General features: G+C 43.8%; 1 protein-coding gene across 1 annotated transcript in view; it reads right to left on the bottom strand.

Annotated features, from left to right (window-relative positions):
• Positions 1-17392: 17392 nt before the first annotated feature.
• insra (insulin receptor a) overlaps positions 17393-26478 on the bottom strand; it is a 95760-nt gene continuing 86674 nt past the window's right edge. Inside the window, exons 16-21 of the mRNA XM_072440783.1 lie at positions 25386-25615; positions 24165-24275; positions 21505-21664; positions 19622-19751; positions 18445-18579; positions 17393-17764 (exon numbers count right to left, since the gene is read on the bottom strand). Coding sequence (XP_072296884.1) covers positions 17404-17764; positions 18445-18579; positions 19622-19751; positions 21505-21664; positions 24165-24275; positions 25386-25615 — 1127 coding nt within the window. The 3' untranslated portion in view covers positions 17393-17403. The remainder of the gene's footprint in view (positions 17765-18444; positions 18580-19621; positions 19752-21504; positions 21665-24164; positions 24276-25385; positions 25616-26478) is intronic.

The raw sequence follows: 26478 nt of genomic DNA, 5'->3' as shown, positions 1-26478 counted from the left end.
AAAAGGCCTTTAAAATGCTCTGTTCTCATCAGTATGTGGTCGACATCAGCACTAAATACTAATGATTTGAAGTCTTTAAAGCAGAAAAAACAAAACATTTTTGAACTTCCAGGCTAGAAATGTCAGATGATTTGTTAATATTACAAAGAAAATGCTGCTTATATTTGTATTAGAGCGTCACAAACAATATAATTTGTATTTGATTAAGCACTTTGTCCACGGATAAAGTGAAAAACTAGACGTCAACATTTATCAAGTATTTGTCCAGTAAAATCAACAATTCCTGATTTTGCCCTCATCAAAAATGTCAAGTGTCACACATAATCTCCTATTAAATGAACAAATAATGTAAAATACAATTGTAAATGTCTTTTAACTTTGCTATGATGGTACTCACGTGTATTAGAGTTGATTTAAAGAGCAGAAAACACCTTAATTATTCATATTTTGTGATTTCCTGCGATCAATCCCAGTTTCTCCATTAAAATCACAGCATGTTCCACTTCCCTTTTACCTCAGGAATGTATAATGCAGTCGCTTAAAGGTTCTATAGATTAGTTTTATTATATTTCACATAAGAACAGCCTTTAACGTTGATGTAATTGCAACCATCTGCTTCTTCTCCACATACAGCAAGGATTTACTGTAGGATTAAGATAAAAGTTCAAACATTTCCCCCTAAAAAACTACATTACAATCAACTTATGAATGTAGTTGACAAGAAAAACTTTAAACACCTTCATTTAATTAGATATGACGAGTTAAATTAGGGAAACAACAGTGTAGTACAGTAATTGGTGGTCAATAAATACAGTTTTTTGTGCGTTATCTCTGCACAACGAAAGAATGTGAGGAATGTCAGGCGCGTTGCCATGGTTACTGACCCCAGAAACTGACCAGAAACTAAAAATAATCTTAATTTAAAAAGGTGAATAAAGCACAATGTAGAGGTGTTTGTTGACGTGGGAGCAGAGACAGGTGTATGCTAACATGCTAACGTCTCCCTACGTTAAAAGTTAGCATTAGCAGCCGCGCGTAACAGTGACGTGCCAATTTGCGTCAAAGTTTGGATAAAACCGGCAAAAACTCGCGCAAATAAGTCGGTGACATTGATAAAACTTTGGATGATAATGTCGTCTTCAGGACTGTCTTTGCCCCGGGTGTTTACTTCACACGACACGACAATGACAGAAGTTTGAGGACGTGTTTTTGTCCTTACCGAGGTTTGGAGGCGCCGACTTCACCGGAACGTGACGTATTATTATTATTATCCCGGAAAGTTTGTTTGAGCCTCACGGATTCTCACGGGATGTGACCGAGGAACAAGTGCACGTTAGAGGGGGGAAATGGAGCAGAAAGGGGCGGAAAGTGGGAGTTTAATGTGAACCTCCTCCTCCTCCATTTCCCTCCTCCCTCTCCCTTCTCCCTTCCTCCCTCCTCCTCCTCCTCCTCCTCATCTTCCTCCCTCCTCCTCCTCCTCCTCCATTCTCCTCCTCCTCCTCCTCCCTCCCTTCTCCCCTCTCCTCCTCCCTTCTCCTCATCTTCCTCTACCCCCTCCCTTCTCCTCCTCCTCATCTTCCTCCTCCCTCCCTTCTCCCCTCTCCTCCTCCTCCCTTCTCCTCATCTTCCTCTTCCCCCTCCCTCCCTTCTCCTTCCTCATCTTCCTCTCTTCTCCTCCTCCTCATCTTCTTCCTCTTCTTCTACCTCTTCCTCCTCCCTTCTCCTCCTCCTCATCTTCCTCTTCAACCTCTTCCTCCTCCCTCCCTTCTCCTCCCTTCCTCCTCCCTTCTCCTTCCCCATCTTCCTCTCGTCTCCTCCTCATCTTCTTCCTCTTCTACCTCTTCCTCCTCATCTTCCTCTTCCTCCCCCCTCCCTTCTCCTTCCTCATCTTCCTCTCTCCTCCTCATCTTCCTCTTTTTCTACCTCTTCCTCCTCCTGCCTTCTCCTCCTCCCCCTCTTCTTCCTCCCCCCTCCTCCTCCTCAGCAGCTCGTTCACAGATTAGAGTGGATTAAACATGCATCATCTGCTGATCAATCACACATCCCATACACATCGTTGAGTGCGTTTGACCCGAGCGTTGAGTGCGTTTGACCCTGAGCGTTGAGTGTGTTTGACCCTGAGCGTTGAGTGCGTTTGACCCGAGCGTTGAGTGCGTTTGACCCTGAGCGTTGAGTGCGTTTGACCCGAGCGTTGAGTGTGTTTGACCCTGAGCGTTGAGTGTGTTTGACCCTGAGCGTTGAGTGCGTTTGACTCGAGCGTTGAGTGTTTGACCCTGAGCGTTGAGTGCGTTTGACCCTGAGCGTTGAGTGTGTTTGACCCTGAGCGTTGAGTGCGTTTGACCCTGAGCGTTGAGTGAGTTTGACCCTGAGCGTTGAGTGTGTTTGACCCTGAGCGTTGAGTGTGTTTGACCCTGAGCGTTGAGTGTGTTTGACCCTGAGCGTTGAGTGCGTTTGACCCTGAGCATTGAGTGTGTTTGACCCTGAGCGTTGAGTGCGTTTGACCCTGAGCGTTGAGTGCGTTTGACCCGAGCGTTTGACCCTGAGCATTGAGTGTGTTTGACCCCGAGCGTTGAGTATGTTTGACCCTGAGCGTTGAGTGCGTTTGACCCGAGCGTTTGACCCTGTTAGCAGGGTCCTTTTAGCACAGCGTTCGACGTGAGCATTAAATACTCAGTAGACGTATAAGTTTTTGTGTGATGAGCGATAATATAACACATCCATGATCCACAGGGAGCACTTCCTTCACTTCCTTTATTGATCACAGGTGCAGGACGTTCATAATCTCAGTCAAACCATGTGACAACATAAACGCATGTCATTGGCTGTCAACAACAATCCATAATACATGCGCGGACACTACATGAGAGCACATCTCAACACCCCCACTTGCTCACATTTAAATACTTAATCAGTTCATAATACATAAACATAATAAGGCCTAAACATAATAAGGCTTATACACTCATAACAGAAATAGTCTTTAAACAACAAACATAAACATTTCAAACCTCAAGAGTTTTATGTTTGGTGCATGTAAATAGGCTGTTTTCACATCCATCTGGTGGATTCAGATTCTCCTGAGCTGCTTCTTCATAGGCCACACCCCTCTTCTGACTCTACCTTTGGCAACCATCAGGGTTCTTTTGGATGGCATAGACCCCCCACTACATCTGTGCCCTCTAGTGTGGTCAGGGTCAACGTTACATTGTCCTTTAATGACAGCGTCTCTTCGTCCATTGCATTAACCCATTCTTTTGTGTCTGGTGAGGTTACGGCCTCTTTATATGTTTACAGAAAAGTCTGTAACAATAGTCAATATTGGTTAAATCATCCTCAAGACCACAGACATAATCAACAAAATTATCAGGTTTCTTCTTCTCCCTTTCAGGAGCCTTTGCTCTGTACATTTTTCCTCATTTTGTCTTTATTTGGTTCATTCTGCTTTGTAACCGCGTCTTGTTTTTCAGCTTCTTGTGGACAAACTGGTGTCGTTTTATCCACCGGCCCGTTAACCACACAATCTTCCTCATCAGCTGCAGCACTTGTGTTCATTTAGGATACAAACTCCACAAGTCTATATTTTTGCACTTTTCTGTTGCTGAGATAATACACAAAATAGGCTGGACTATTCTTGTCATATCCAATAAAAATTCCTCTCACACCTCAAGTCCAACTTTCCTTTTTGATGTTTGGAAGCATAACACAACTGACCAAAAATTTGCAATACTACAGCAGTTGTCTGGACAGCATTAGGTCATAACATCTTTGGCAGCTCACTCTGAGTGAGAATACACCTGGCCATTTCAAACAGAGTTCTCCAATTGTGTTCAGCAGTTCCATTTTGATGTGGAGAGTCTGGGCCTGAGGTCTCATGTCATGATAACGCACTACGTGCTCGACGCGTGTTTACCATAGACTTTGAATGTAAACTGGACGCTTCGGCCGCGGCGGTGTGGACGGGCCTTTACACCGCTCCGGCACATGCCCGGTACTCTTTTCCAGTGTACTCAGTACCATTATCAGACCTCATGCATTTCACCTGCCCATAAGGAGCCATGTCACAAGTACACAAATACTGCACTTGAATAATCATCTGTAAAGGATAGTGCCTATGACCTATGACCTTCTCTGGACATCGGGTCAATAGGACCAACTAAATCTGTGTGCACCATTTCCAAAGGTGCTTTAGCTCTGACATCTGGATTTCTGTTCCTAGTTTGGATAAATAAGTGCAAACCTCACAGTGTGGAACAGTATTATTCCCCTCATTTTTAATCTTCATACCATCAACATCAAGGACTCGAGCGTTGAATGCATTTGACCCAAGCGTTGAATGCGTTTGACCCTGAGCGTTGAGAGCGTTTGACCCTGAGCGTTGAGTGTTTGACCCTGAGCGTTGAGAGCGTTTGACCCTGAGCGTTGAGTGTTTGACCCTGAGCGTTGAGTGTTTGACCCTGAGCGTTGAGAGCGTTTGACCCTGAGCGTTGAGAGCGTTTGACCCTGAGCGTTGAGTGTTTGACCCTGAGCGTTGAATGCGTTTGACCCTAAGCGTTGAGAGCGTTTGACCCAGAGTGTTGAGAGCGTTTGACCCTGAGCGTTGAGAGCGTTTAACCCTGAGCGTTGAGTGTTTGACCCTGAGCGTTGAATGCGTTTGACCCTGAGCGTTGAGAGCGTTTGACCCAGAGTGTTGAGAGCGTTTGACCCTGAGCGTTGAATGTGTTTGACCCTGAGCGTTGAAAGCGTTTGACCCCGAGCGTTGAATGCGTTTGACCCTGAGCGTTGAGAGCGTTTGACCCTGAGCGTTGAGAGCGTTTGACCCAGAGTGTTGAGAGCGTTTGACCCTGAGCGTTGAGAGCGTTTGACCCTGAGTGTTGAGAGCGTTTGACCCTGAGCGTTGAGTGTTTGACCCTGAGCGTTGAGAGCGTTTGACCCTGAGCGTTGAGTGTTTGACCCTGAGCGTTGAGAGCGTTTGACCCTGAGCGTTGAGAGCGTTTGACCCTGAGCGTTGAGTGTTTGACCCTGAGCGTTGAATGCGTTTGACCCTGAGCATTGAGAGCGTTTGACCCAGAGTGTTGAGAGCGTTTGACCCTGAGCGTTGAGAGCGTTTGACCCTGAGCGTTGAGTGTTTGACCCTGAGCGTTGAATGCGTTTGACCCTGAGCGTTGAGAGCGTTTTACCCAGAGTGTTGAGAGCGTTTGACCCTGAGCGTTGAATGCGTTTGACCCTGAACGTTGAAAGCGTTTGACCCCGAGCGTTGAATGCGTTTGACCCTGAGCGTTGAGAGCGTTTGACCCTGAGCGTTGAGAGCGTTTGACCCAGAGCGTTTGACCCAGAGTGTTGAGAGCGTTTGACCCAGAGTGTTGAGAGCGTTTGACCCTGAGCGTTGAATTCGTTTGACCCTGAGCGTTGAGAGCGTTTGACCCCGAGCGTTGAATGCGTTGACCCAGAGTGTTGAGAGCGTTTAACCCTGAGCGTTGAGAGCGTTTGACCCAGAGTGTTGAGAGCGTTTGACCCTGAACGTTGAGAGCGTTGAGAGCGTTTGACCCTGAGCGTTGAGAGCGTTTGACCCTGAGCGTTGAGAGCGTTTGACCCTGACCTTTGTGTTTCTCCTGCAGAAGATCGAGCTTCGTGCTGAAGGCGTGGTCCAGAGCATGCATTAGTACGACGGGCCAGCAGAGGGCACCGTCTGTCAAAGAGGAGAAGGGGAGGAGTCTCCACAGCTTGGGGGCGGGATGTGACCTCCAACCAATCACGATCAGAGGAATGTTTTTACTGCACTTTTAAGGATTACGAAGATAATGACATAATGATAATGTTTATTCTGTTCACACTATGACCAGAGGAGGCAGTGTGGAGCTACTAATGATGTCAAACAGTTGAAATAAAACTGTTATAAAAGAACAACGTGTTTTAGAGATGAAATGTAGAAGAAATAGACTTTAAATCTCAAACTGCACAGACTATGAGGGCTCAAAGGAACAAACATGTTCAACCTCAATCAGTGAAAGTAAATAAAGTAAATAAATATTGTTGTTGTGAATGTTTCGACCTGGTTAATTAGAATCTCCTAATCACATAAATGTCATCAAATTTTACAGTTTTCATCATTTACATTTACATCATTCAACTTCCGCGTCTTCACCAACTCCCCAGGGCTGATTGATGAAATGTAACAAATGATAAAAACTATTCTATTTGATGACATTTATGTGATTAGGAGATTCTAATTAACCAGGTCGAAACATTCACAACAACAATATTCATTTACTTTATTTTCTTTCACTGATTGAGGCTTTACATCATAGTTTCAGCTTCAACAGACTCAAGAAATGTAAACCGCAAAAATGAGATTATTTTGACATGAGCCTGAGACAGTGAAAACGTGACAATGAGACAGTGAGACAGGGACAGTGAGACAGTGAGACAGGGACAGTGAGACAGGGGCAGTGAGACAGTGAGACAGGGACAGTGAGACAGTGAGACAGGGACAGTGAGACAGGGACAATGAGACAGGGACAATGAGAAAGGGACAGTGAGACAGGAACAATGATAAAGGGACAGTGAGACAGGGACAATGAGAAAGTGACAGTGAGACAGGAACAATGAGAAAGGGACAGTGAGACAGTGAGACAGGGACAGTGAGACAGGGACAATGAGAAAGGGACAATGAGAAAGGGACAGTGAGACAGGAACAATGAGAAAGGGACAGTGAGACAGGGACAATGAGACAGGGACAGTGATAAAGGGACAGTGAGACAGGGACAGTGAGACAGGGACAATGAGAAAGGGACAGTGAGACAGGGACAATGAGAAAGGGACAGTGAGACAGTGAGACAGGGACAATGAGACAGGGCTAATGAGACAGGGACAGTGAGACAGGGACAATGAGACAGGGACAGTGAGACAGGGACAATGAGAAAGGAACAGTGAGACAGGAACAATGAGAAAGGGACAGTGAGACAGGGACAATGAGAAAGGGACAGTGAGACAGGGACAATGAGACAGGGACAGTGAGACAGGGACAGTGAGACAGGGACAATGAGAAAGGGACAGTGAGACAGGAACAATGAGAAAGGGACAGTGAGACAGGAACAATGAGGGACAGTGGGCCAGTGAGACAGTGGGACAGGGACAGACACTCACTGTCTACGTCTCACTGTCCCAGTCTCACTTTCCTACTCAATATATTCAAATAAAACAAGGAACTATCCAATGCAAAACCATTTGAATAGTGGCTCAGCAGTGAGTTCCACATTCAGTCTCCACAGAGTCGACGGTCAGAAAAGGACGTGTTAAACTGGACAGAGATGTTCTCAGCTGGACTCTTGTGTTTGTTGCTCTGCTGCATCTGGAGGACACCAGGGATGAACATGTTGGCTTTTGGATCTTCTTTATTTGAAATTAAACAAATCATGGAAAAGGCTTTTCCAGGTCATTTCAGCCTCAAACAGAAGAGAAGTTCTGTTTTGTCTTTTATTCTGTTTTTACAGTTTGGAGACGCGAACCCATGGACTTGTTTGGACTACAGAAGATGTTTACCTTCAAACAGAACCATCTTATTCCTATTTTTACTTTACATTAATCTACGTGATCACGTGGGTTACTACGTAAGACATTACGTCTTACGTTGTAACCCACGTCATCACGTAGGATACTACAAGATTTCCGCACATGCGCTATATCGCCATATTGAGCAACAAGCCAAAAATCGTGGGTAACAAACTAAACTATACCAAACTTGCTAAACTAACCAGAAGACTGTGAATTTGAGGCTGAGGATCGACTGTAGGGTGTGTTATGGAAAAGGGTGTGGATACGATGTCGTTCTGCATCGTACAAAGGCGAATGCTAAAGACGGGAATGATAGACGCGAATGCTAGAGACACGAATGCTAGAGACACGAATGCTAGAGACACGAATGCTAGAAACACGAATGCTAGAGACACGAATGCTAGAGACACGAATGCTAGAGACACGAATGCTAGAGACACGAATGCTAGAGACACGAATGCTAGAGACACGAATGCTAGAGACACGAATGCTAGAGACACGAATTCTAGAAACACGAATGCTAGAGACACGAATGCTAGAGACACGAATGCTAGAGACACGAATGCTCTAGTTAGTGTTCTACATCACTAACTAAACTGTCTTGTGTTTTCCTTGAATTAGATGTCCACCACATTTTTTGTATGGATATCCTTGGGCTCGGGCTCAGGCTCGGGCTCGGGCTCGGCCTCAGGGCCCCCTGCTACACCACCCGCCACTGTACAGAGGTCAGTTTGTGCTTCACACGACACAAGGACAGGTCTAAATACTATTTCACACATTTAACATGTAACTCTTCTTCTGCCTCACAGAGGACATCAGCATGAGGAGCCCATGCAGGTGGACCCTCCATCGCCTCTACCTGACCAGGAGGAGCCCATGCAGGTAGAGCCCATGCAGGTGGAGCCCATGCAGGTGGACCCTCCATCCGCCCTGGTACGTGTCCCTCTGGTGGAACAGAGCTGATTTATACACTTTATTTATAAGAGTTGATTTATAATACAACTTTTCTGGACACTCAAAGACTTCACCTGGTTTAGTCCTGGTTTAGTCCTGGTTTAGTCCTGGTTTAGTCCTGGTTTAGTCCTGGTTTAGACCTAGTTTAGTCCTGGTTTAGTCCTGGTTTAGTCCTGGTTTAGACCTGGTTTAGACCTGGTTTAGTCCTGGTTTAGTCCTGGTTTAGTCCTGGTTTAGACCTAGTTTAGTCCTGGTTTAGTCCTGGTTTAGTCCTGGTTTAGACCTGGTTTAGTCCTGGTTTAGTCCTGGTTTAGTCCTGGTTTAGACCTGGTTTAGACCTGGTTTAGTCCTGGTTTAGTCCTGGTTTAGTCCTGGTTTAGACCTAGTTTAGTCCTGGTTTAGTCCTGGTTTAGTCCTGGTTTAGTCCTGGTTTAGACCTAGTTTAGTCCTGGTTTAGTCCTGGTTTAGTCCTGGTTTAGACCTGGTTTAGACCTGGTTTAGTCCTGGTTTAGTCCTGGTTTAGACCTAGTTTAGTCCTGGTTTAGTCCTGGTTTAGACCTGGTTTAGACCTGGTTTAGTCCTGGTTTAGTCCTGGTTTAGTCCTGGTTTAGACCTAGTTTAGTCCTGGTTTAGTCCTGGTTTAGACCTGGTTTAGTCCTGGTTTAGACCTGGTTTAGACCTGGTTTAGTCCTGGTTTAGTCCTGGTTTAGTCCTGGTTTAGACCTAGTTTAGTCCTGGTTTAGTCCTGGTTTAGTCCTGGTTTAGACCTGGTTTAGTCCTGGTTTAGTCCTGGTTTAGTCCTGGTTTAGACCTAGTTTAGTCCTGGTTTAGTCCTGGTTTAGTCCTGGTTTAGACCTGGTTTAGTCCTGGTTTAGTCCTGGTTTAGTCCTGGTTTAGACCTGGTTTAGTCCTGGTTTAGTCCTGGTTTAGTCCTGGTTTAGACCTAGTTTAGTCCTGGTTTAGTCCTGGTTTAGTCCTGGTTTAGTCCTGGTTTAGACCTAGTTTAGTCCTGGTTTAGTCCTGGTTTAGTCCTGGTTTAGACCTGGTTTAGACCTGGTTTAGTCCTGGTTTAGTCCTGGTTTAGACCTGGTTTAGTCCTGGTTTAGTCCTGGTTTAGTCCTGGTTTAGTCCTGGTTTAGACCTGGTTTAGACCTGGTTTAGTCCTGGTTTAGTCCTGGTTTAGTCCTGGTTTAGACCTAGTTTAGTCCTGGTTTAGTCCTGGTTTAGTCCTGGTTTAGACCTGGTTTAGTCCTGGTTTAGTCCTGGTTTAGTCCTGGTTTAGACCTAGTTTAGTCCTGGTTTAGTCCTGGTTTAGTCCTGGTTTAGACCTGGTTTAGTCCTGGTTTAGACCTAGTTTAGTCCTGGTTTAGTCCTGGTTTGGACCTGGTTTAGTCCTGGTTTAGACCTAGTTTAGTCCTGGTTTAGACCTAGTTTAATCCTGGTTTAGTCCTGGTTTAGACCTAGTTTAGTCCTGGTTTATTCCTGGTTTAGTCCTGGTTTAGACCTGGTTTAGTCCTGGTTTAGTCCTGGTTTAGACCTGGTTTAGACCTGGTTTAGTCCTGGTTTAGTCCTGGTTTAGTCCTGGTTTAGTCCTGGTTTAGACCTGGTTTTGACCTGGTTTAGTCCTGGTATAGATCTGGTTTAGTCCTGGTTTAGACCTGGTTTAGTCCTGGTTTAGTCCTGGTTTAGTCCTGGTTTAGACCTAGTTTAGTCCTGGTTTAGTCCTGGTATAGATCTGGTTTAGTCCTGGTTTAGACCTGGTTGAGACCTGGTTTAGTTTCATAAACTGTTTCAGGTCTCAGAGGAAACTCAGATCTAAAATAAAACAAATCATTTAGTTTCTTTTTAAATAAAAACAAATGAAGAAAATGTAGAAGTTCTTTTCAGACTCACTGTTTGTGTTTCAGATCTTCAGGAGCAACAGTGACACTGGTCCTGAGGCCAAGAGGAGACGACTTCATTAGTGAGTCCCTACTTCAAACTCATGGAGCTAACACACGGTCATGGAGCTAACACACAGTCATGGAGCTAACACACAGACATGGAGCTAACACACAGACATAGAGCTAACACACGGTCATGGAGCTAACACACGGTCATGGAGCTAACACACAGACATGGAGCTAACACACAGACATGGAGCTAACAGTCATGGAGCTAATGCACAGTCATGGAGCTAACACACGGTCATGGAGCTAACACACAGTCATGGAGCTAACACACAGTTATGGAGCTAACACACAGTCATGGAGCTAACACAGTCATGGAGCTAACACACAGTCATGGAGCTAACACACAGTCATGGAGCTAACACACGGTCATGGAGCTAACACACAGTCATGGAGCTAACACACGGTCATGGAGCTAACACAGTCATGGAGCTAACGCACAGTCATGGAGCTAACACACGGTCATGGAGCTAACACACAGTCATGGAGCTAACACACAGACATGGAGCTAACACAGTCATGGAGCTAACACACAGTCATGGAGCTAACACACGGTCATGGAGCTAACACAGTCATGGAGCTAACACACAGTCATGGAGCTAACACACGGTCATGGAGCTAACACAGTCATGGAGCTAACACACAGTCATGGAGCTAACACACGGTCATGGAGCTAACACAGTCATGGAGCTAACACACAGACATGGAGCTAACGCACAGTCATGGAGCTAACACACAGACATGGAGATAACACAGTCATGGAGCTAACACACAGACATGGAGCTAACACAGTCATGGAGCTAACACACAGACATGGAGCTAACGCACAGTCATGGAGCTAACGCACAGTCATGGAGCTAACACAGTCATGGAGCTAACACACAGACATGGAGCTAACGCACAGTCATGGAGCTAACACAGTCATGGAGCTAACACAGACATGGAGCTAACGCACAGTCATGGAGCTAACGCACAGTCATGGAGCTAACGCACAGTCACAGATGATGTAAAGTTAAAGGACAAAGACTAAATGCAAAGAGACAGTTTGTGTCATTTTAATGTGTTTATGTTTTTGTCTTTTTCAGGTTTTTTCCAGTGGAAGCTATGATGTCATTAATTTATTAATTTATCATTTCATCTGTAAATGAATAAATTTATTTGTATCACTTTGTATTCATTTCTTTCCAAAACCATTTGAAACACCATGTGACTTTTTGGTTTATTCATTTTCATGATTAAATCCTACATGACTGTTCTGATGAACACAGAAACTTTATAATGAAAGAGGAAAAGTCTTAACGAGACAGAGAAACATCATTTACACTTTTTATTTACACTTTTTATTTACACTCTGATCCCTCTTTTATATTAATTAAAGCTGCTGCGTGTGGGATTTGAATCGCTGTAAACAGCGACATTTCAAAATCTGTTTCATCCAAAAACCAAAACCCCAAAAAAGGTGCAAGACGCGGTGAGAGACGAGTAACCATGGAAACAAGCGGAAGGTCAACAATGAACTTCAGCAACCTCGAGGGAGAGCTACATGCTAATGAAGCTAATGCTAACACGGCTCCTGAGGGGCCCTGAAGGTGAACCCCACACAGCTACATGCTAATGAAGCTAATGCTAACACGGCTCCTGAGGGGCCCTGAAGGTGAACCCCACACAGCTACATGCTAATGAAGCTAATGCTAACACGGCTCCTGAGGGGCCCTGAAGGTGAACCCCACACAGCTACATGCTAATGAAGCTAATGCTAACACGGCTCCTGAGGGGCCCTGAAGGTGAACCCCACACAGCTACATGCTAATGAAGCAAATGCTAACACGGCTCCTGAGGGGCCCTGAAGGTGAACCCCACACAGCTACATGCTAATGAAGCTAATGCTAACACGGCTCCTGAGGGGCCCTGAAGGTGAACCCCACACAGCTACATGCTAATGAAGCTAATGCTAACACAGCTCCTGAGGGGCCCTGAAGGTGAACCCCACACAGCTACATGCTAATGAAGCTAATGCTAACACGGCTCCTGAGGGGCCCTGAAGGTGAACCCCACACAGCTACATGCTAATGAAGCTAATGCTAACACGGCTCCTGAGGGGCCCTGAAGGTGAACCCCACACAGCTACATGCTAATGAAGCAAATGCTAACACGGCTCCTGAGGGGCCCTGAAGGTGAACCCCACACAGCTACATGCTAATGAAGCTAATGCTAACACGGCTCCTGAGGGGCCCTGAAGGTGAACCCCACACAGCTACATGCTAATGAAGCTAATGCCAGAGGCGGAGCCAGACATATGATGGCTGATATGATGTGGTTTTAAGGCCTGTTCATAGAGTAACACTCCAGGTAAAGACAGACCATGGGCTTTATGCAGGAGCTGCTCCTCCACAACACGATGAACAGAACAGCAGAGGTGGTAGCATTTAGATAAGATAAGCTTTTATTTGTCCCACAATTGGGGAAATTCCAGTGTTGCAACACAAAGTAGGTACTGGAGTAAACAATAAAAAACAGATATATAATAATAACAATAGTGACTCTTATTTATAGCTGTTATATGGACAGAGGATATTGAAAAAACAGTAATTGCACATGTCAGTATTTCATATGGGTATGACAGTGTTATAAAGTCTGACAGCAGCAGGAGGAAACCTCTCCTTCACACACTGAAGCTGCTCTCCAGAGAGGACAGTGTCCTGCAGGGGACAGAGTGTCCTGCAGGGGGTGACACTCATGGTCCAGCACAGATGTGAGTTTAGCCAGGACCCTTCTGTCCCCCACCTCCTGCACCGAGTCCAGAGCACAGCCCAGGACGGAGCTTTGTCCAGCCTCTTCCTCTCCCTCTCTGTGATGCTGCTGCTCCAGCAGGCCACACCTACAGGAGCTGATGCACCACAGAGTCAGAGAAGGTCTTCAGGAGTGGTTCAGATGAACACCAGGTACTTGTATGAGTAGGGTTGCCAACTATCTCAACCATAGCCATACCATAAACCTACTAATTTCAGTGTAATTTTGGCAAACCACTACTGTACTTGCTTGGATGTATTGTTCATGGGAATAGTGAAGACAATTATTAATTATTTTTTCTCTCAAATGTCATGTTTGCATTAGACTAAAACCATAGGCTGCAGACACTGAACTGAACACTTTCAAACGCTTTACCTTCTGTTTCCCTTTATGGATATGAATAATACTTGATCTTGAGCTGGCGGTGGCATCAGAGAACGAGGACAGGACAGGGATTTCAATTCAATCTGACCTCGGATCAGCGCGCAGCAGCCGATTGGCTGAGACGCGCGTCTGTCACGGTAATTCCAGGAAGTGGAGCTTCGAGAGGCGCGTGGTAAATGTCTGTGTAGCGCGTTTGTAGTGGCCAATTATTGGCCGGCGAGGCTGTGATTGGAATACGGGACTGGAGCTGTCCCGGACGGGACAAATCAAAACCACACACATCACATACATAATAGATGGGATCTGCAGGTTTGAGGACGGGGCCACTGTTGGTAAAATAATCAGTGGCTGTGGTCACATCCCTCTTCTGCTTATCCGGGGCCGGGTCGTGGGGGAAGCGGTCGAAGCAGGGGGATCCAGAGGCATGTCCTGGGTCTTGGGATATGCCCGGAACACCTCCCCGTGGAGGCGCTTAGGAGGCTCCGGAACAGATGCCCGAGCCACCTCAGCTGGAGGAGCAGCGGCTCTACTCCGAGCTCCCGTGTGGCCGAGCTCCTCACCTTATCTCTAAGGGAGCGCCCAGCCACACGGCGGAGGAAACTCATTTCGACCGCTTGTATCCGCGATCTTGTTCTTTCGGTCACTACCCAAAGCTCATGACCATAGGTGAGGTCAGAACGTAGACCGACCGGTAAATAGAGAGCTTTGCCTTTCGACTCAGCTCCTTCTTCACCACAACGGTCCGATGCAGCGACTGCATCACTGCAGCCGCTGCACCGATCCACCTGTCGATCTCACGCTCCATCCTTCCCTTACTCGTGAACAAGACCCAGAGATACTTGAACTCCTCCACTTGGGGCAAGGACACCCCACCCACCTGGAGAGGGCAAGCCACCTTTTTCCGGTTCCATTCTCACTTAAATGTGATTATAATCAGATTTTTGGAGTTTGAAGATTATTAAAATATGTAAATCTTAAAATAATTGATTACTTTCTTTCTGATGTCCCTCTGAGTAGTTGCATCAGATTTTGTGATTTAGTGTGTGTGACATGCTTCATCTGTAGAAAGTCTTTTGTGTATATTTTGGATGAACTTTGGCTAAATGTATTTCTTTAACAGCCACTTTTTAATATTGAGTGATAATCATTTTCATAAAGACACATTTGATTGTCTGACACAGTTGTAGCTCTGTTGTGTTTGATTGGTGCTTTTCTAAAGCTTGAATGGTGACGTTATATTTACTCAGTAACTTCTAACATTGTACTTTGAATTTAGTCATATTTAGTTTGAAAAAACAATACAAACTCTTTCAATGTGAGTCATTTTATAATGACAAAAGCTTACAAAAGTACAAGATAAAAATAATTGCACCTTAATCACCTTATCATAGACTTAAGATATAATTGTTTTGTTTTTTGGTGTCTAAAGAATCAGAACATGATTTAATGTTTTGTCAGTCCAATTACACAAACTCAAATCAAGAATCAGATTTTAAATGCAACTGTTGCTCTGCATAAGTACATTTCAAAATACTTTACTCCTAGTCATCATTTGTGTCACTACTTTGTACTTCTACTTGAGTAACATTATTATGAAGTACAGTACTCTTACATGAGTACTCTCTAGCACCTCAGTGACACTTTAATGAAGATAAAACCAGTGGTGCGATGGCGCTTCTGCTCCAGCAGATGGCAGCATTGGATAAATCCTCTTTTTTTAAAACATCCACATTATGTTTTAGACACAGATTATTGAACAGATATTATAGAACAGATATTATTGAACAGATATTGTAGAACAGATATTATAGGACAGATATTATAGGACAGTGGTTAACACTGCGATGGAGCCAAGTGTTGAGACTTAAATAAACCAGAACAGAAGCTTGTCTTTGACCTTTACCTGCCACAGTGCAGCCCCTGGACAGGAGCATTATGGGAAATATGGAGACGTCAAAGCAACTAGAAAAGGAGAACCACAAGAAGAACAAGCAAATCATCCCCCTCTGGGCATTGAATCAGACCTTCTTAGTGACAAAGTTAATTTTGTGCAATTAGGGCACATTTCAGCCTAGAATATTTGCTTCACATCTGCATTTTGAGCTCGACAGTGACTCATAGTAACACAACCAGTGATGGGACTAAACTCCATTTCATACCTTCGTTCTGATGTAAAGCGTAAACATGTCAAAAGATGTCACGATATCACATTTTAGTGTTAAGATCCATGTGAGAAGAGAAAGAATCATCAGGATTTTACGATTGTTCACTGATATAAAAGTACTTTACACATAGTTTGACTTTTTTGAGTTTATATTGAACAGAAATTACTCATTTTTGCCTCCTAGGATTCTCACAATCAAGATTTTTTTAGTCGTTACGGTTTTATTATAACCAGAATAACCACGAATAATCAATCAACCACATAATCTTCACTTGTCTTGGATCTCATTACATCTCCGCCGGTGAAATCAACACAACAGTCGGGTCATGAATGCACCTTGCTGCATTATTTACAGCACTATTTATTTGATCTTGATAATGACGGGCAGAGATCTGAAGAAGCTGAAGACGCCGCGCGCCTCAAAAGCGCGTCCCGGGCGCCGCGAAGCAGAACCAAACCAAGTGCTGTTGATCGCGAGTCCGAGAAAAACATCCTAAATCATTAGAACGATTTTCTGCATTAGAAAAACACAAACGTAAAGAGACTAACATGTAAAAACATCTTTGCTGTGACCGTATGAGCAGAAACATCTCAAGAATGACAACATATCAGCTATGTACAAAAGAAAAACAATAAGAATACATTTATATATTTATATACTTTTAACTTCTAGACCCACTAAAATATACCAAAAGAAGCAGCTATTGGTCAATCTGACGAACTCGCCTCTGCCACGGTTTAAATATCCTTCAGCTGTAAAGTGTGAAAACTCAAAAAAAAAACATAAAGACAACTGTAAATAAATTAAAAACCCAAAAGTAACCCCCAAAAAAATCACAAAAATAACAATAATAATAATATAATAAATCTTGTGTGTGTGTTTTTTTCCTGTTGTGCCATTGCGGAATACTGCAGTTAATAATAAAGGAGGTAAGCCACTTCAACCAGCTTCTTCTCCAGTGGATTCGAGTTTGTTAAAAAAGCGAAGTCTCGAGTTCGAGTCCCAAAAAAACGTCTTTTCGGTTCCTTTTGGCGTAACACGGACTCGGGCGCGGTGCCACGACGCGCGATGTAGGCCACGGGCAAAACAGAAGGGCACTTGATATCACCAAAGGAAGAGAAAAGAACCCAAAAAATCTCAGAATATGTAGCGACAAACCCTTTAAAAGTCGAGAGAAAGAGAAAGAGAGAAAGAGAGAGGAAATCGGGTTTTTATAGCAGCCTTCTTGTTTTAGAGTTCGTTTCACAGTTGAATCGTTTGTCCCCGCCCCCCGCCCCCTTTCCCCCGCCTCAAACTTGGCATTTTTATGTACAGTATATAAACTACAATCATGAACGAGAAAAGTCAAGTGTTGCTCTGTTTTTTTAAATACAAAATAAGTGTCCGAGGTGGGTGGTCCGGGCCGTGTGCGATCGGGGACCACCGCCGTGCTGCTGCTGCTGCTGCCTGTGGCGTTCGGTTGTGGATCCGCGGTAAAAAGGAGAAAAATAAAGTCCTGAGAGATGCCCTGGGCGGCGCTGTCGAGAGTGTGTCGATACAGTGAGGTCTATGATATAAAACGAAAATATATTTAATCTATTTTCTTTTCTTTTTTTCCTGGCAGAGGTTCGTTAGGACGGCGTGGAGCGGGGCAGAGCGAGTATCCGTCCGTTGCTCTTGCCGCCGTTCATGTGCGTGAAGGGCATGTGGTGCTCCTCGTAGCTGCCCAAAAGGCCCACGGAGGCGGCCTCGTCCCTGTCCAGGCTCTGGCCCTCTCGCTGGAAGTAGGAGGAAGGGTCCAACGGGATGCTCTCCATGTTCTCCATGTCCAGGTCGAAGTCCTCGGTCTCGGGAGGCTTGTTCTCCTCGCTGTAGAAGAAGGACACGTCCTGAAAAGACGGGTGCAGGTCTTCCCGCAGCATCTCGATGATCTCCTGGAACATGGGCCGCATTTTGGGGTTGTAATGCCAGCACATCTGCATCAGGTTGTGTCTGGAAGAGGGGGGAAAAGAGGACATTCTTAATATTTATTTACTCTATTTAATCATTATTATTATTTTATTATTATTTATTTTAATTATTATTATCATTATTAATTAATTTTTTATATATTAGTATAATAATTTATTTATTTCTTTAATGTAATAATTTATTGAATCATTATTATCTTTATTATTATTATTATTGTTTTTTTATTCTTATATATTATTATACATTTATTTCTATTTAGAGTTTTTCAAATTTTAAGTCTTCATGGCAACAAAGAGGCAACAATTTTGAATTTCCACGCTAGAAATGTCAGTTAGTTTGATTTTTTTATTTAAAAAATAAAATTAAAAAAAAAGCTAGATTTTCAAGCTTCAAAAGTGTTTTTGAGCTTCAAAAAAAGTATGATTTGTAATATATCTGTAGGTAAAATTAAAAAAACTAATGTGGGCTCAACATTTCTGAGAGTATTTGTCCAGTAAAACCCAAATATCAGGATTTTGCCTTTATTAAATATGATTAAATATTAAGGGTATTTCATAAACTCTTATTAAATAAACAAAAAATTACCAAAACAATCAAAACACAAGAGTAAAAAAAGACCCCTCCCAAACAGAACTGGGCCGTGTGTGCCTCTTGCCGGGTTCGGGCTCATTCGTTTGTTTCAGTTCTAGTTTCATACTCACAGTCTGTCGGCGCAGTTGTCCGGCCGGTCCAGAAAGCCTCCGTCCATCACAAACTTCAGCACTTGCTCGTTGGACAGTCCCTGGTACGGCTGCTCCGCCAACGTGCTGACCTCCCACAGCACCACGCCGAACGACCTGCGGGACAGTGAAGGCAGCGTGAAACCAGGCCCCGAGCTCCAGGCCCCGAGCTCCAGGCCCCGAGCTCCAGGCCCCGAGCTCCAGGCCCCGAGCTCCAGGCCCCGAGCTCCAGGCCCCGAGCTTCAGGCCCCGAGCTTCAGGCCCCGAGCTCCGGGCCCCGGGCCAATCCAGAGCTCTCAAATCACAAAGACCGCACTCTTCTTAATTTGCTTTATTTTAAAACAACACAACATACCGTATTTTCTGCAGTATAAGGCGCACTGTCAATTAATGGTCTATTTTCTATCATTTATCATATAACGTATTTTCTGGACAATAGGTGGCACCTTTTTTCATAGTTTTGGCCGGGGTGCGACTTATATTTATACTTATATACTTATACTCCGGAGCGACTTATATGTGATATTATTTGTTATTTTCACACTTGTAACCGCATTTCATACTCCAGTGCAACTTATATATGTTTTCTTCTTCTCTATTATGCATTTTTTGGCCGGTGCGACTTATACTCCTGAAAATACGGTATAAGGTGCACCGGACTATAAGGCGCATGAAGTGAAATAAACATGTACCACACAAAATTGCTTGGAGGTCAGTAATTAATCCGTATACATAAGGCACACTGGATTAGTCGTTTCTTTGAGATCATTAAAGGCTTTTAAGTGCGCCTTATAGTGCAGGATACAGTGCCTTATCAGTGTCTTTGTCATGGCCCTTTTTCCCTGTAACATTTAGTCTTCCAAATGTTATTTCTCCTGGACATGTTTAAAATGTGCACTTTGAACAGAATCTAACAAATGAAACATAAATAAAACACACATTTAATCGATATTTTGGCCAAACCGTGAAATACTTAAATACATACATACATGTTTTTCCTTCTGTTTTGTGTCTGCTCATTTTTTTAAATATTATTCAACCGGTTTCAAAGTGATGAGCACTGTTGCCGTGGGAATGAACGACATATAACATAACGCAGTAGAGCTTTTGATCCCAGGCCCAGCTCCCTCTCTGTGGCACGATAAAGAGCAGAACTGACCAGCAGTCCGAGTGAGCGGTGAAGACGCCGTCCTTCAGAGACTCCGGGGCCATCCACCGCACGGGCAGCAGGCCCTTTCCTCCTTTCCTGTAGTAGTCCGTCTCATAGATGTCCCGGGTCATGCCAAAGTCTGCAGCCAAAAGACAAACACATGAGCTCAAAACGGGAAGAAGAAAGTGAACTGAACCACAGCTGACAGGTGTCTGGACAGGTGTCTGGACAAGTATCTGGACATGTACCTGGACACGTATCTGGACACGTATCTGGACACGTATCTGGACAAGTGTCCGGACAAGTATCTGGACACGTATCTGGACAAGTATCTGGACATGTATCTGGACAAGTGTCCGGACAAGTATCTGGACACGTATCTGGACAAGTATCTGGACAAGTATCTGGACATGTATCTGGACAAGTGTCCGGACACGTATCCGGACACGTATCTGGACACGTGTCTGGACACGTGTCTGGACAAGTGTCCGGACAAGTATCCGGACACGTATCTGGACAAGTGTCTGGACAAGTATCTGGACAAGTGTCTGGACATGTATCTGGACAAGTATCTGGACAAGTATCTGGACATGTATCTGGACAAGTGTCTGGACATGTATCTGGACACGTATCTGGACAAGTATCTGGACAAGTGTCCGGACACGTATCTGGACACGTATCTGGACAAGTGTCCGGACAAGTATCCGGACACGTATCTGGACAAGTGTCTGGACAAGTATCTGGACAAGTGTCTGGACATGTATCTGGACATGTATCTGGACAAGTGTCCGGACAAGTATTTGGACATGTATCTGGACAAGTGTCCGGACAAGTGTCTGGACAAGTATCTGGACAAGTGTCTGGACATGTATCTGGACATGTATCTGGACATGTATCTGGACAAGTGTCCGGACAAGTGTCTGGACAAGTATCTGGACAAGTATCTGGACAAGTATCTGGACATGTATCTGGACAAGTGTCCGGACAAGTGTCTGGACAAGTGTCTGGACAAGTATCTGGACAAGTATCTGGACATGTATCTGGACATGTATCTGGACAAGTGTCCGGACAAGTGTCCGGACAAGTGTCTGGACAAGTGTCTGGACAAGTATCTGGACAAGTATCTGGACATGTATCTGGACAAGTGTCCGGACAAGTGTCTGGACAAGTGTCTGGACAAGTATCTGGACATGTATCTGGACATGTATCTGGACAAGTATCTGGACAAGTATCTGGACAAGTGGACAGTATTGCCGAGGACAAAGCCGTGACAGAACGTGTTTTCAAACGTCCACGGCTTTGTCCAGACGTTTGAACTTCTGTGTCTTACTCTTTGTTTTGATTATATCTAATGTGATCACAAGTTTGAACTACATAAAACATCTGGTTAAGTTATGTTTTGGTATTGCAACATATTTTTGGTTTGATTGAAGTGATATTTACTCAAATCAAGATAAAAACTGACTAAAATACGTAGCTGCACTTGAAATGTACATATTTCTACTCAAATTCCCACTTCATACAGTTCAAAATGACCCATAAAAACCCTGGCAAACTACTTATGTCAAGTGGAAACTCCTCACGAACATGTACAAAAAATATCAAAGTTAACGACTGCTCAACTATGGAGGAAAAAAAACAATCATGAAAATTTGGGTCATAATTATGATGTAAAACCATTATTACCGTACTAACTAGATTGTAATTCTCATTTTGTAGATCAAACTCATCATTTTTCCTATTCCTTTTGTTTTCTTTCTTATTGATTGGCAAAATAATCGTCATCACATTTAAAAAAACAACAAAAACAATCCAACAAAACAAAACCCTCCACTTCCTGCCTCTCTCTTTAACACAGTGTCCACCAGATGGCGCTGCGGCACGAGCCTCACCTCCGATCTTGCAGGTGAGATCGTGGCTCACCATGCAGTTCCGAGCCGCCAGGTCTCTGTGGACAAACTTCTTGGCGTTGAGGTAAGCCATGCCGTCTGCGATCTCCGCCGCCATCTGGACCATCTCCTTCAGGGTGGGAGGAGGGCGCCCGGGGTTGTTCTGAGCGCGCCAACCCACAAATACACACGTTACAGGGGTCCCAAACAAATACACACGTTACAGGGGTCCCAAACAAACACACACGTTACAGGGGTCCCAAACAAATACACACGTTACAGGGGTCCCAAACAAACACACACGTTACAGGGGTCCCAAACAAATACACACGTTACAGGGGTCCCAAACAAACACACACGTTACAGGGGTCCCAAACAAATACACACGTTACAGGGGTCCCAAACAAACACACACGTTACAGGGGTCCCAAACAAACACACACATTACAGGGGTCTCAAACAAATACACACGTTACAGGGGTCCCAAACAAACACACACGTTACAGGGGTCTCAAACAAATACACACGTTACAGGGGTCCCAAACAAACACACACGTTACAGGGGTCCCAAACAAATACACACGTTACAGGGGTCTCAAACAAACACACACGTTACAGGGGTCCCAAACAAATACACACGTTACAGGGGTCTCAAACAAACACACACATTACAGGGGTCTCAAACAAACACACACGTTACAGGGGTCTCAAACAAACACACACGTTACAGGGGTCCCAAACAAATACACACGTTACAGGGGTCTCAAACAAATACACACGTTACAGGGGTCCCAAACAAACACACACGTTACAGGGGTCTCAAACAAACACACACGTTACAGGGGTCTCAAACAAACACACACGTTACAGGGGTCCCAAACAAATACACACGTTACAGGGGTCTCAAACAAATACACACGTTACAGGGGTCCCAAACAAATACACACGTTACAGGGGTCTCAAACAAACACACACGTTACAGGGGTCCCAAACAAATACACACGTTACAGGGGTCTCAAACAAACACACACATTACAGGGGTCTCAAACAAACACACACGTTACAGGGGTCTCAAACAAACACACACGTTACAGGGGTCCCAAACAAATACACACGTTACAGGGGTCTCAAACAAATACACACGTTACAGGGGTCCCAAACAAACACACACGTTACAGGGGTCCCAAACAAACACACACGTTACAGGGGTCTCAAACAAATACACACGTTACAGGGGTCCCAAACAAATACACACGTTACAGGGTCTCAAACAAATACACACGTTACAGGGGTCCCAAACAAACACACACGTTACAGGGGTCCCAAACAAACACACACGTTACAGGGGTCCCAAACAAACACACACGTTACAGGGGTCCCAAACAAATACACACGTTACAGGGGTCACAAACAAACACACAGGTTACAGGGGTCCCAAACAAATACACACGTTACAGGGGTCCCAAACAAATACACACGTTACAGGGGTCCCAAACAAATACACACGTTACAGGGTCTCAAACAAATACACACGTTACAGGGGTCCCAAACAAACACACACGTTACAGGGGTCCCAAACAAACACACACGTTACAGGGGTCCCAAACAAACACACACGTTACAGGGGTCCCAAACAAATACACACGTTACAGGGGTCACAAACAAACACACAGGTTACAGGGGTCCCAAACAAATACACACGTTACAGGGGTCCCAAACAAACAGACACGTTACAGGGGTCCCAAACAAATACACACGTTACAGGGGTCCCAAACAAATACACACGTTACAGGGGTCCCAAACAAATACACACGTTACAGGGGTCACAAACAAACACACAGGTTACAGGGGTCCCAAACAAATACACACGTTACAGGGGTCCCAAACAAACAGACACGTTACAGGGGTCTCAAACATTCACAAACCGCAAAAAAATGAACAATAAAGCAGGCATAATGTACGATTTTGACACTGTGAAATGAGCGAGCGATAAAAGATCAAGCTGTGGGTCAAAGTGCAATGTCAGACTTAAAACTAACATTAATGACACTGAAAAGTAAAATGTAAAAGTTTGTGTGTAATAAGTGTAAAAATCCCAAACAATTCACAGAAAACGGCAGTGAAATTAATTATATTTGAGCAATATTTTCCCTATTAAATTAGATTTAAGTCACTTTTACGAATAACCAATAATAATGGTTGATGTTGACAAAAAGATTTATCTCGATTTCTATATATATTTCTGCATTATCTTGATAACAATATGCTAAAACGTGCTAAAACGTGTCTGTAAATGTCTTGGTTGAGGTTAAAGTCCAGCACAAAATGTTCATGTATCATAAAATTAACTACAAAAGTGCAGAAATATCACTTTATATCGTTTCTGTCCCTTTTTAACGACTTTGTAATAGTCTTAACTGCAAACAATATACTCGATATTCTAATTGCACACATCCCCAAAACAACAATTGTGACATTATCCATAGTTCCACACCAGGGACTGAGTCATAATCTCATTTCTCTAGGGAAATTAAGGAAATCCTGTTTAAATTTCCAATATATTTCGCTCAATACATGAAAATGAAAGTATAACATGAAAGAGTTTGTGACGTGATTTAAACGTAGAGCGATGACGAATGGCGTGGTGGATCGTGCGCGTTTACCTCGGCGTCCGGCCTCAGCGAGCGCAGGTAACTCTTCAGGTCTCCGTGTGTCATCAGCTCCATGACGACGAGCGTGGGCTGGCCCTTCGACACCACGCCGAGCAGACGCACCTGAGGAGGCCACACAGACCAGGAAACGCTTCAAACTGGTTCTGTGGCGCGGTTAAATGACAGTTTTCGCAGTTATGTCAGATATATGTACGTCAGCGTCATGACTGCGAGCGTACGAGAGAGAAGAATGAAAACTCTGTAGAGACGTTACTGTCCCCTACACGCCACCAGACCCGACGTTAAACACCACACCCCACGAAACCGCTTCAAAAGTTCACTCGCATCATCTTCAAAGTTTGTCTCGCACACATTTTTCTCAAGTTATTTTGTCGTTTGAATTAAGTTTACTCAATATATTATACAAGCCGTCAACTGAGATTGTTACAAATGGTCTCGGACTGAAAAGGAACACATTTATTTGAGCTTTTACCCGTATTACGACATCGTTCTGTCATTAAAATCATATCTAATGTCGTATTTGTCTTCACTCACGCTTGTTCCATTCATCTCCCAATGAGCCTCACAAAAACACCCTCACACACTCACAAATTTCTCAGACTTGTTTCGGTTGAAATCTGGAGGTCAAAACGTGTTCGTAACGCCCCGTGCTTGCGTTGGCGTGTCGAGGCAAGCAAGCTTTTCTTCCTTTCCCCTCGATAGTTCTCTCTGCTGCCAGTAGGTGACGCGCTAACACCAAATCCAGATGAAGGAACGCCTGACTCATAGAAAGTAAAGTCTGCTTTTCGATATGCACCTGATTTTAAGGTTTAAAACACGAGATGCCAAAGTAAAACTACCGTATTTTCCGGACTATAAGTCATAATTTTGGCCGGGGTGCGATTAATACTTATTATACTTATACTTATATGACTTATATTTTAACCGCATTTCATACTCCAGTGCGACTTATATGTGTTTTTTTCTTCTTTATTATGCATTTTTTGGCTGGTGCGACTTATACTCAGGAAAATACGGTAATCAAGAGCACGTTTAAAGGCAAATAAGAATACAAATAATTCATAAAATGTGTCCGCGATGATTTAATTTGTATCTTATCCACTCTGTCTTAATCATCAAACACATCTGGACATTTACTCACAGCTTTACTCCTCTTTAATTTAGTTTGCATCGATATTACGTGACAAAAACCACATGGGTCTCCATAGTTACCACGTGGTGGCAGTTGAAGGCCTTCATGACGGACGCCTCGTTGAGGAACTCGATCCGCTCGCGCAGGCTGGCCGACTCGTTGACGGTCTTGACGGCGACGTGCGTGTCCGGCTCGCCCTTGATGATGTCTTTGGCGATGCCCTCGTACACCATCCCAAACGAGCCCTGGCCCAGCTCGCGCAGAATGTTGATCTTGTCCCGGGGCACCTCCCACTCGTCCTCCTCGTACACTGCAAACATGGACCACGGCGACAGGTTCATACTGAGGCTCCAGGTTTAAAGTTTGTGAATGTATGTATGCAATGGAGGGAAAAGTGAATGTGATTTTAAAGGAGAAACTGGGATTAATTTATGAATATTACAATACATCAAAAAATTAAGGTGGTTTTGGCAAATGAAAACCACTCAAACGCATGTGAGTGATGTCAGAGCCTGGTTTAATCTGTTTATTTAATAGGAGATTATGAAAGACACTCAGCATTTGATGAAGGCAAAAAACATATTTTTTTTGTTTTTACTGGAAAAAAATCTTGCAAAAAAGTTGACCCCAGCAAAAATAAATAAAATAGATAAAATAAATAAAATAAATATTTAAAAAAAAAGGATTCTGATTTTAGTGTTTAGTGATTAATGTGATTAAACAATTATGCTTGATTATTGACGCGCCAACCTAACAATAGTGAAATCCTTAATTTTCTTCCATTTAAATGGTTTAACATTATCATTCCTCAAGTTTAGGACCAGCTTAATTAAACTTTCTAAATGATAAAGTCAATGGAACATTAATGGCCAGATTAAAAAAACAAACAAAACTAGACTGTAAATTGATGTTTTAATGTTTAAATTTTGCTTCTAAAACTGTAACAATTATATTATCTTTCACTTTTTCGAAAAATCACGATTATCTATAAACCTAATGATGTCGACCTCCCTGGTACTGACAAAAAACATACTTTATTTCATGCATGACTTTTATTGATCACATTTCACCTCTTTTTAACTATAATTATCATTCGTTTTTTAAAGTTGCATTATATCCCCAAAGCACAGTCCTCGTTTGTGACTTTTTGTTTTCAGATTCATGACAAATCAA

This window comes from Eucyclogobius newberryi, unplaced genomic scaffold (assembly GCF_026437365.1).
Source record: "Eucyclogobius newberryi isolate DKJ021-1_F unplaced genomic scaffold, fEucNew1.0.hap1 SCAF_12, whole genome shotgun sequence".
Taxonomy (NCBI): Eukaryota; Metazoa; Chordata; class Actinopteri; order Gobiiformes; family Gobiidae; genus Eucyclogobius; species Eucyclogobius newberryi.
The sequence above is the reverse complement of the archived record's forward strand: the minus strand, read 5'-3'. Positions and strand labels throughout refer to the sequence as shown.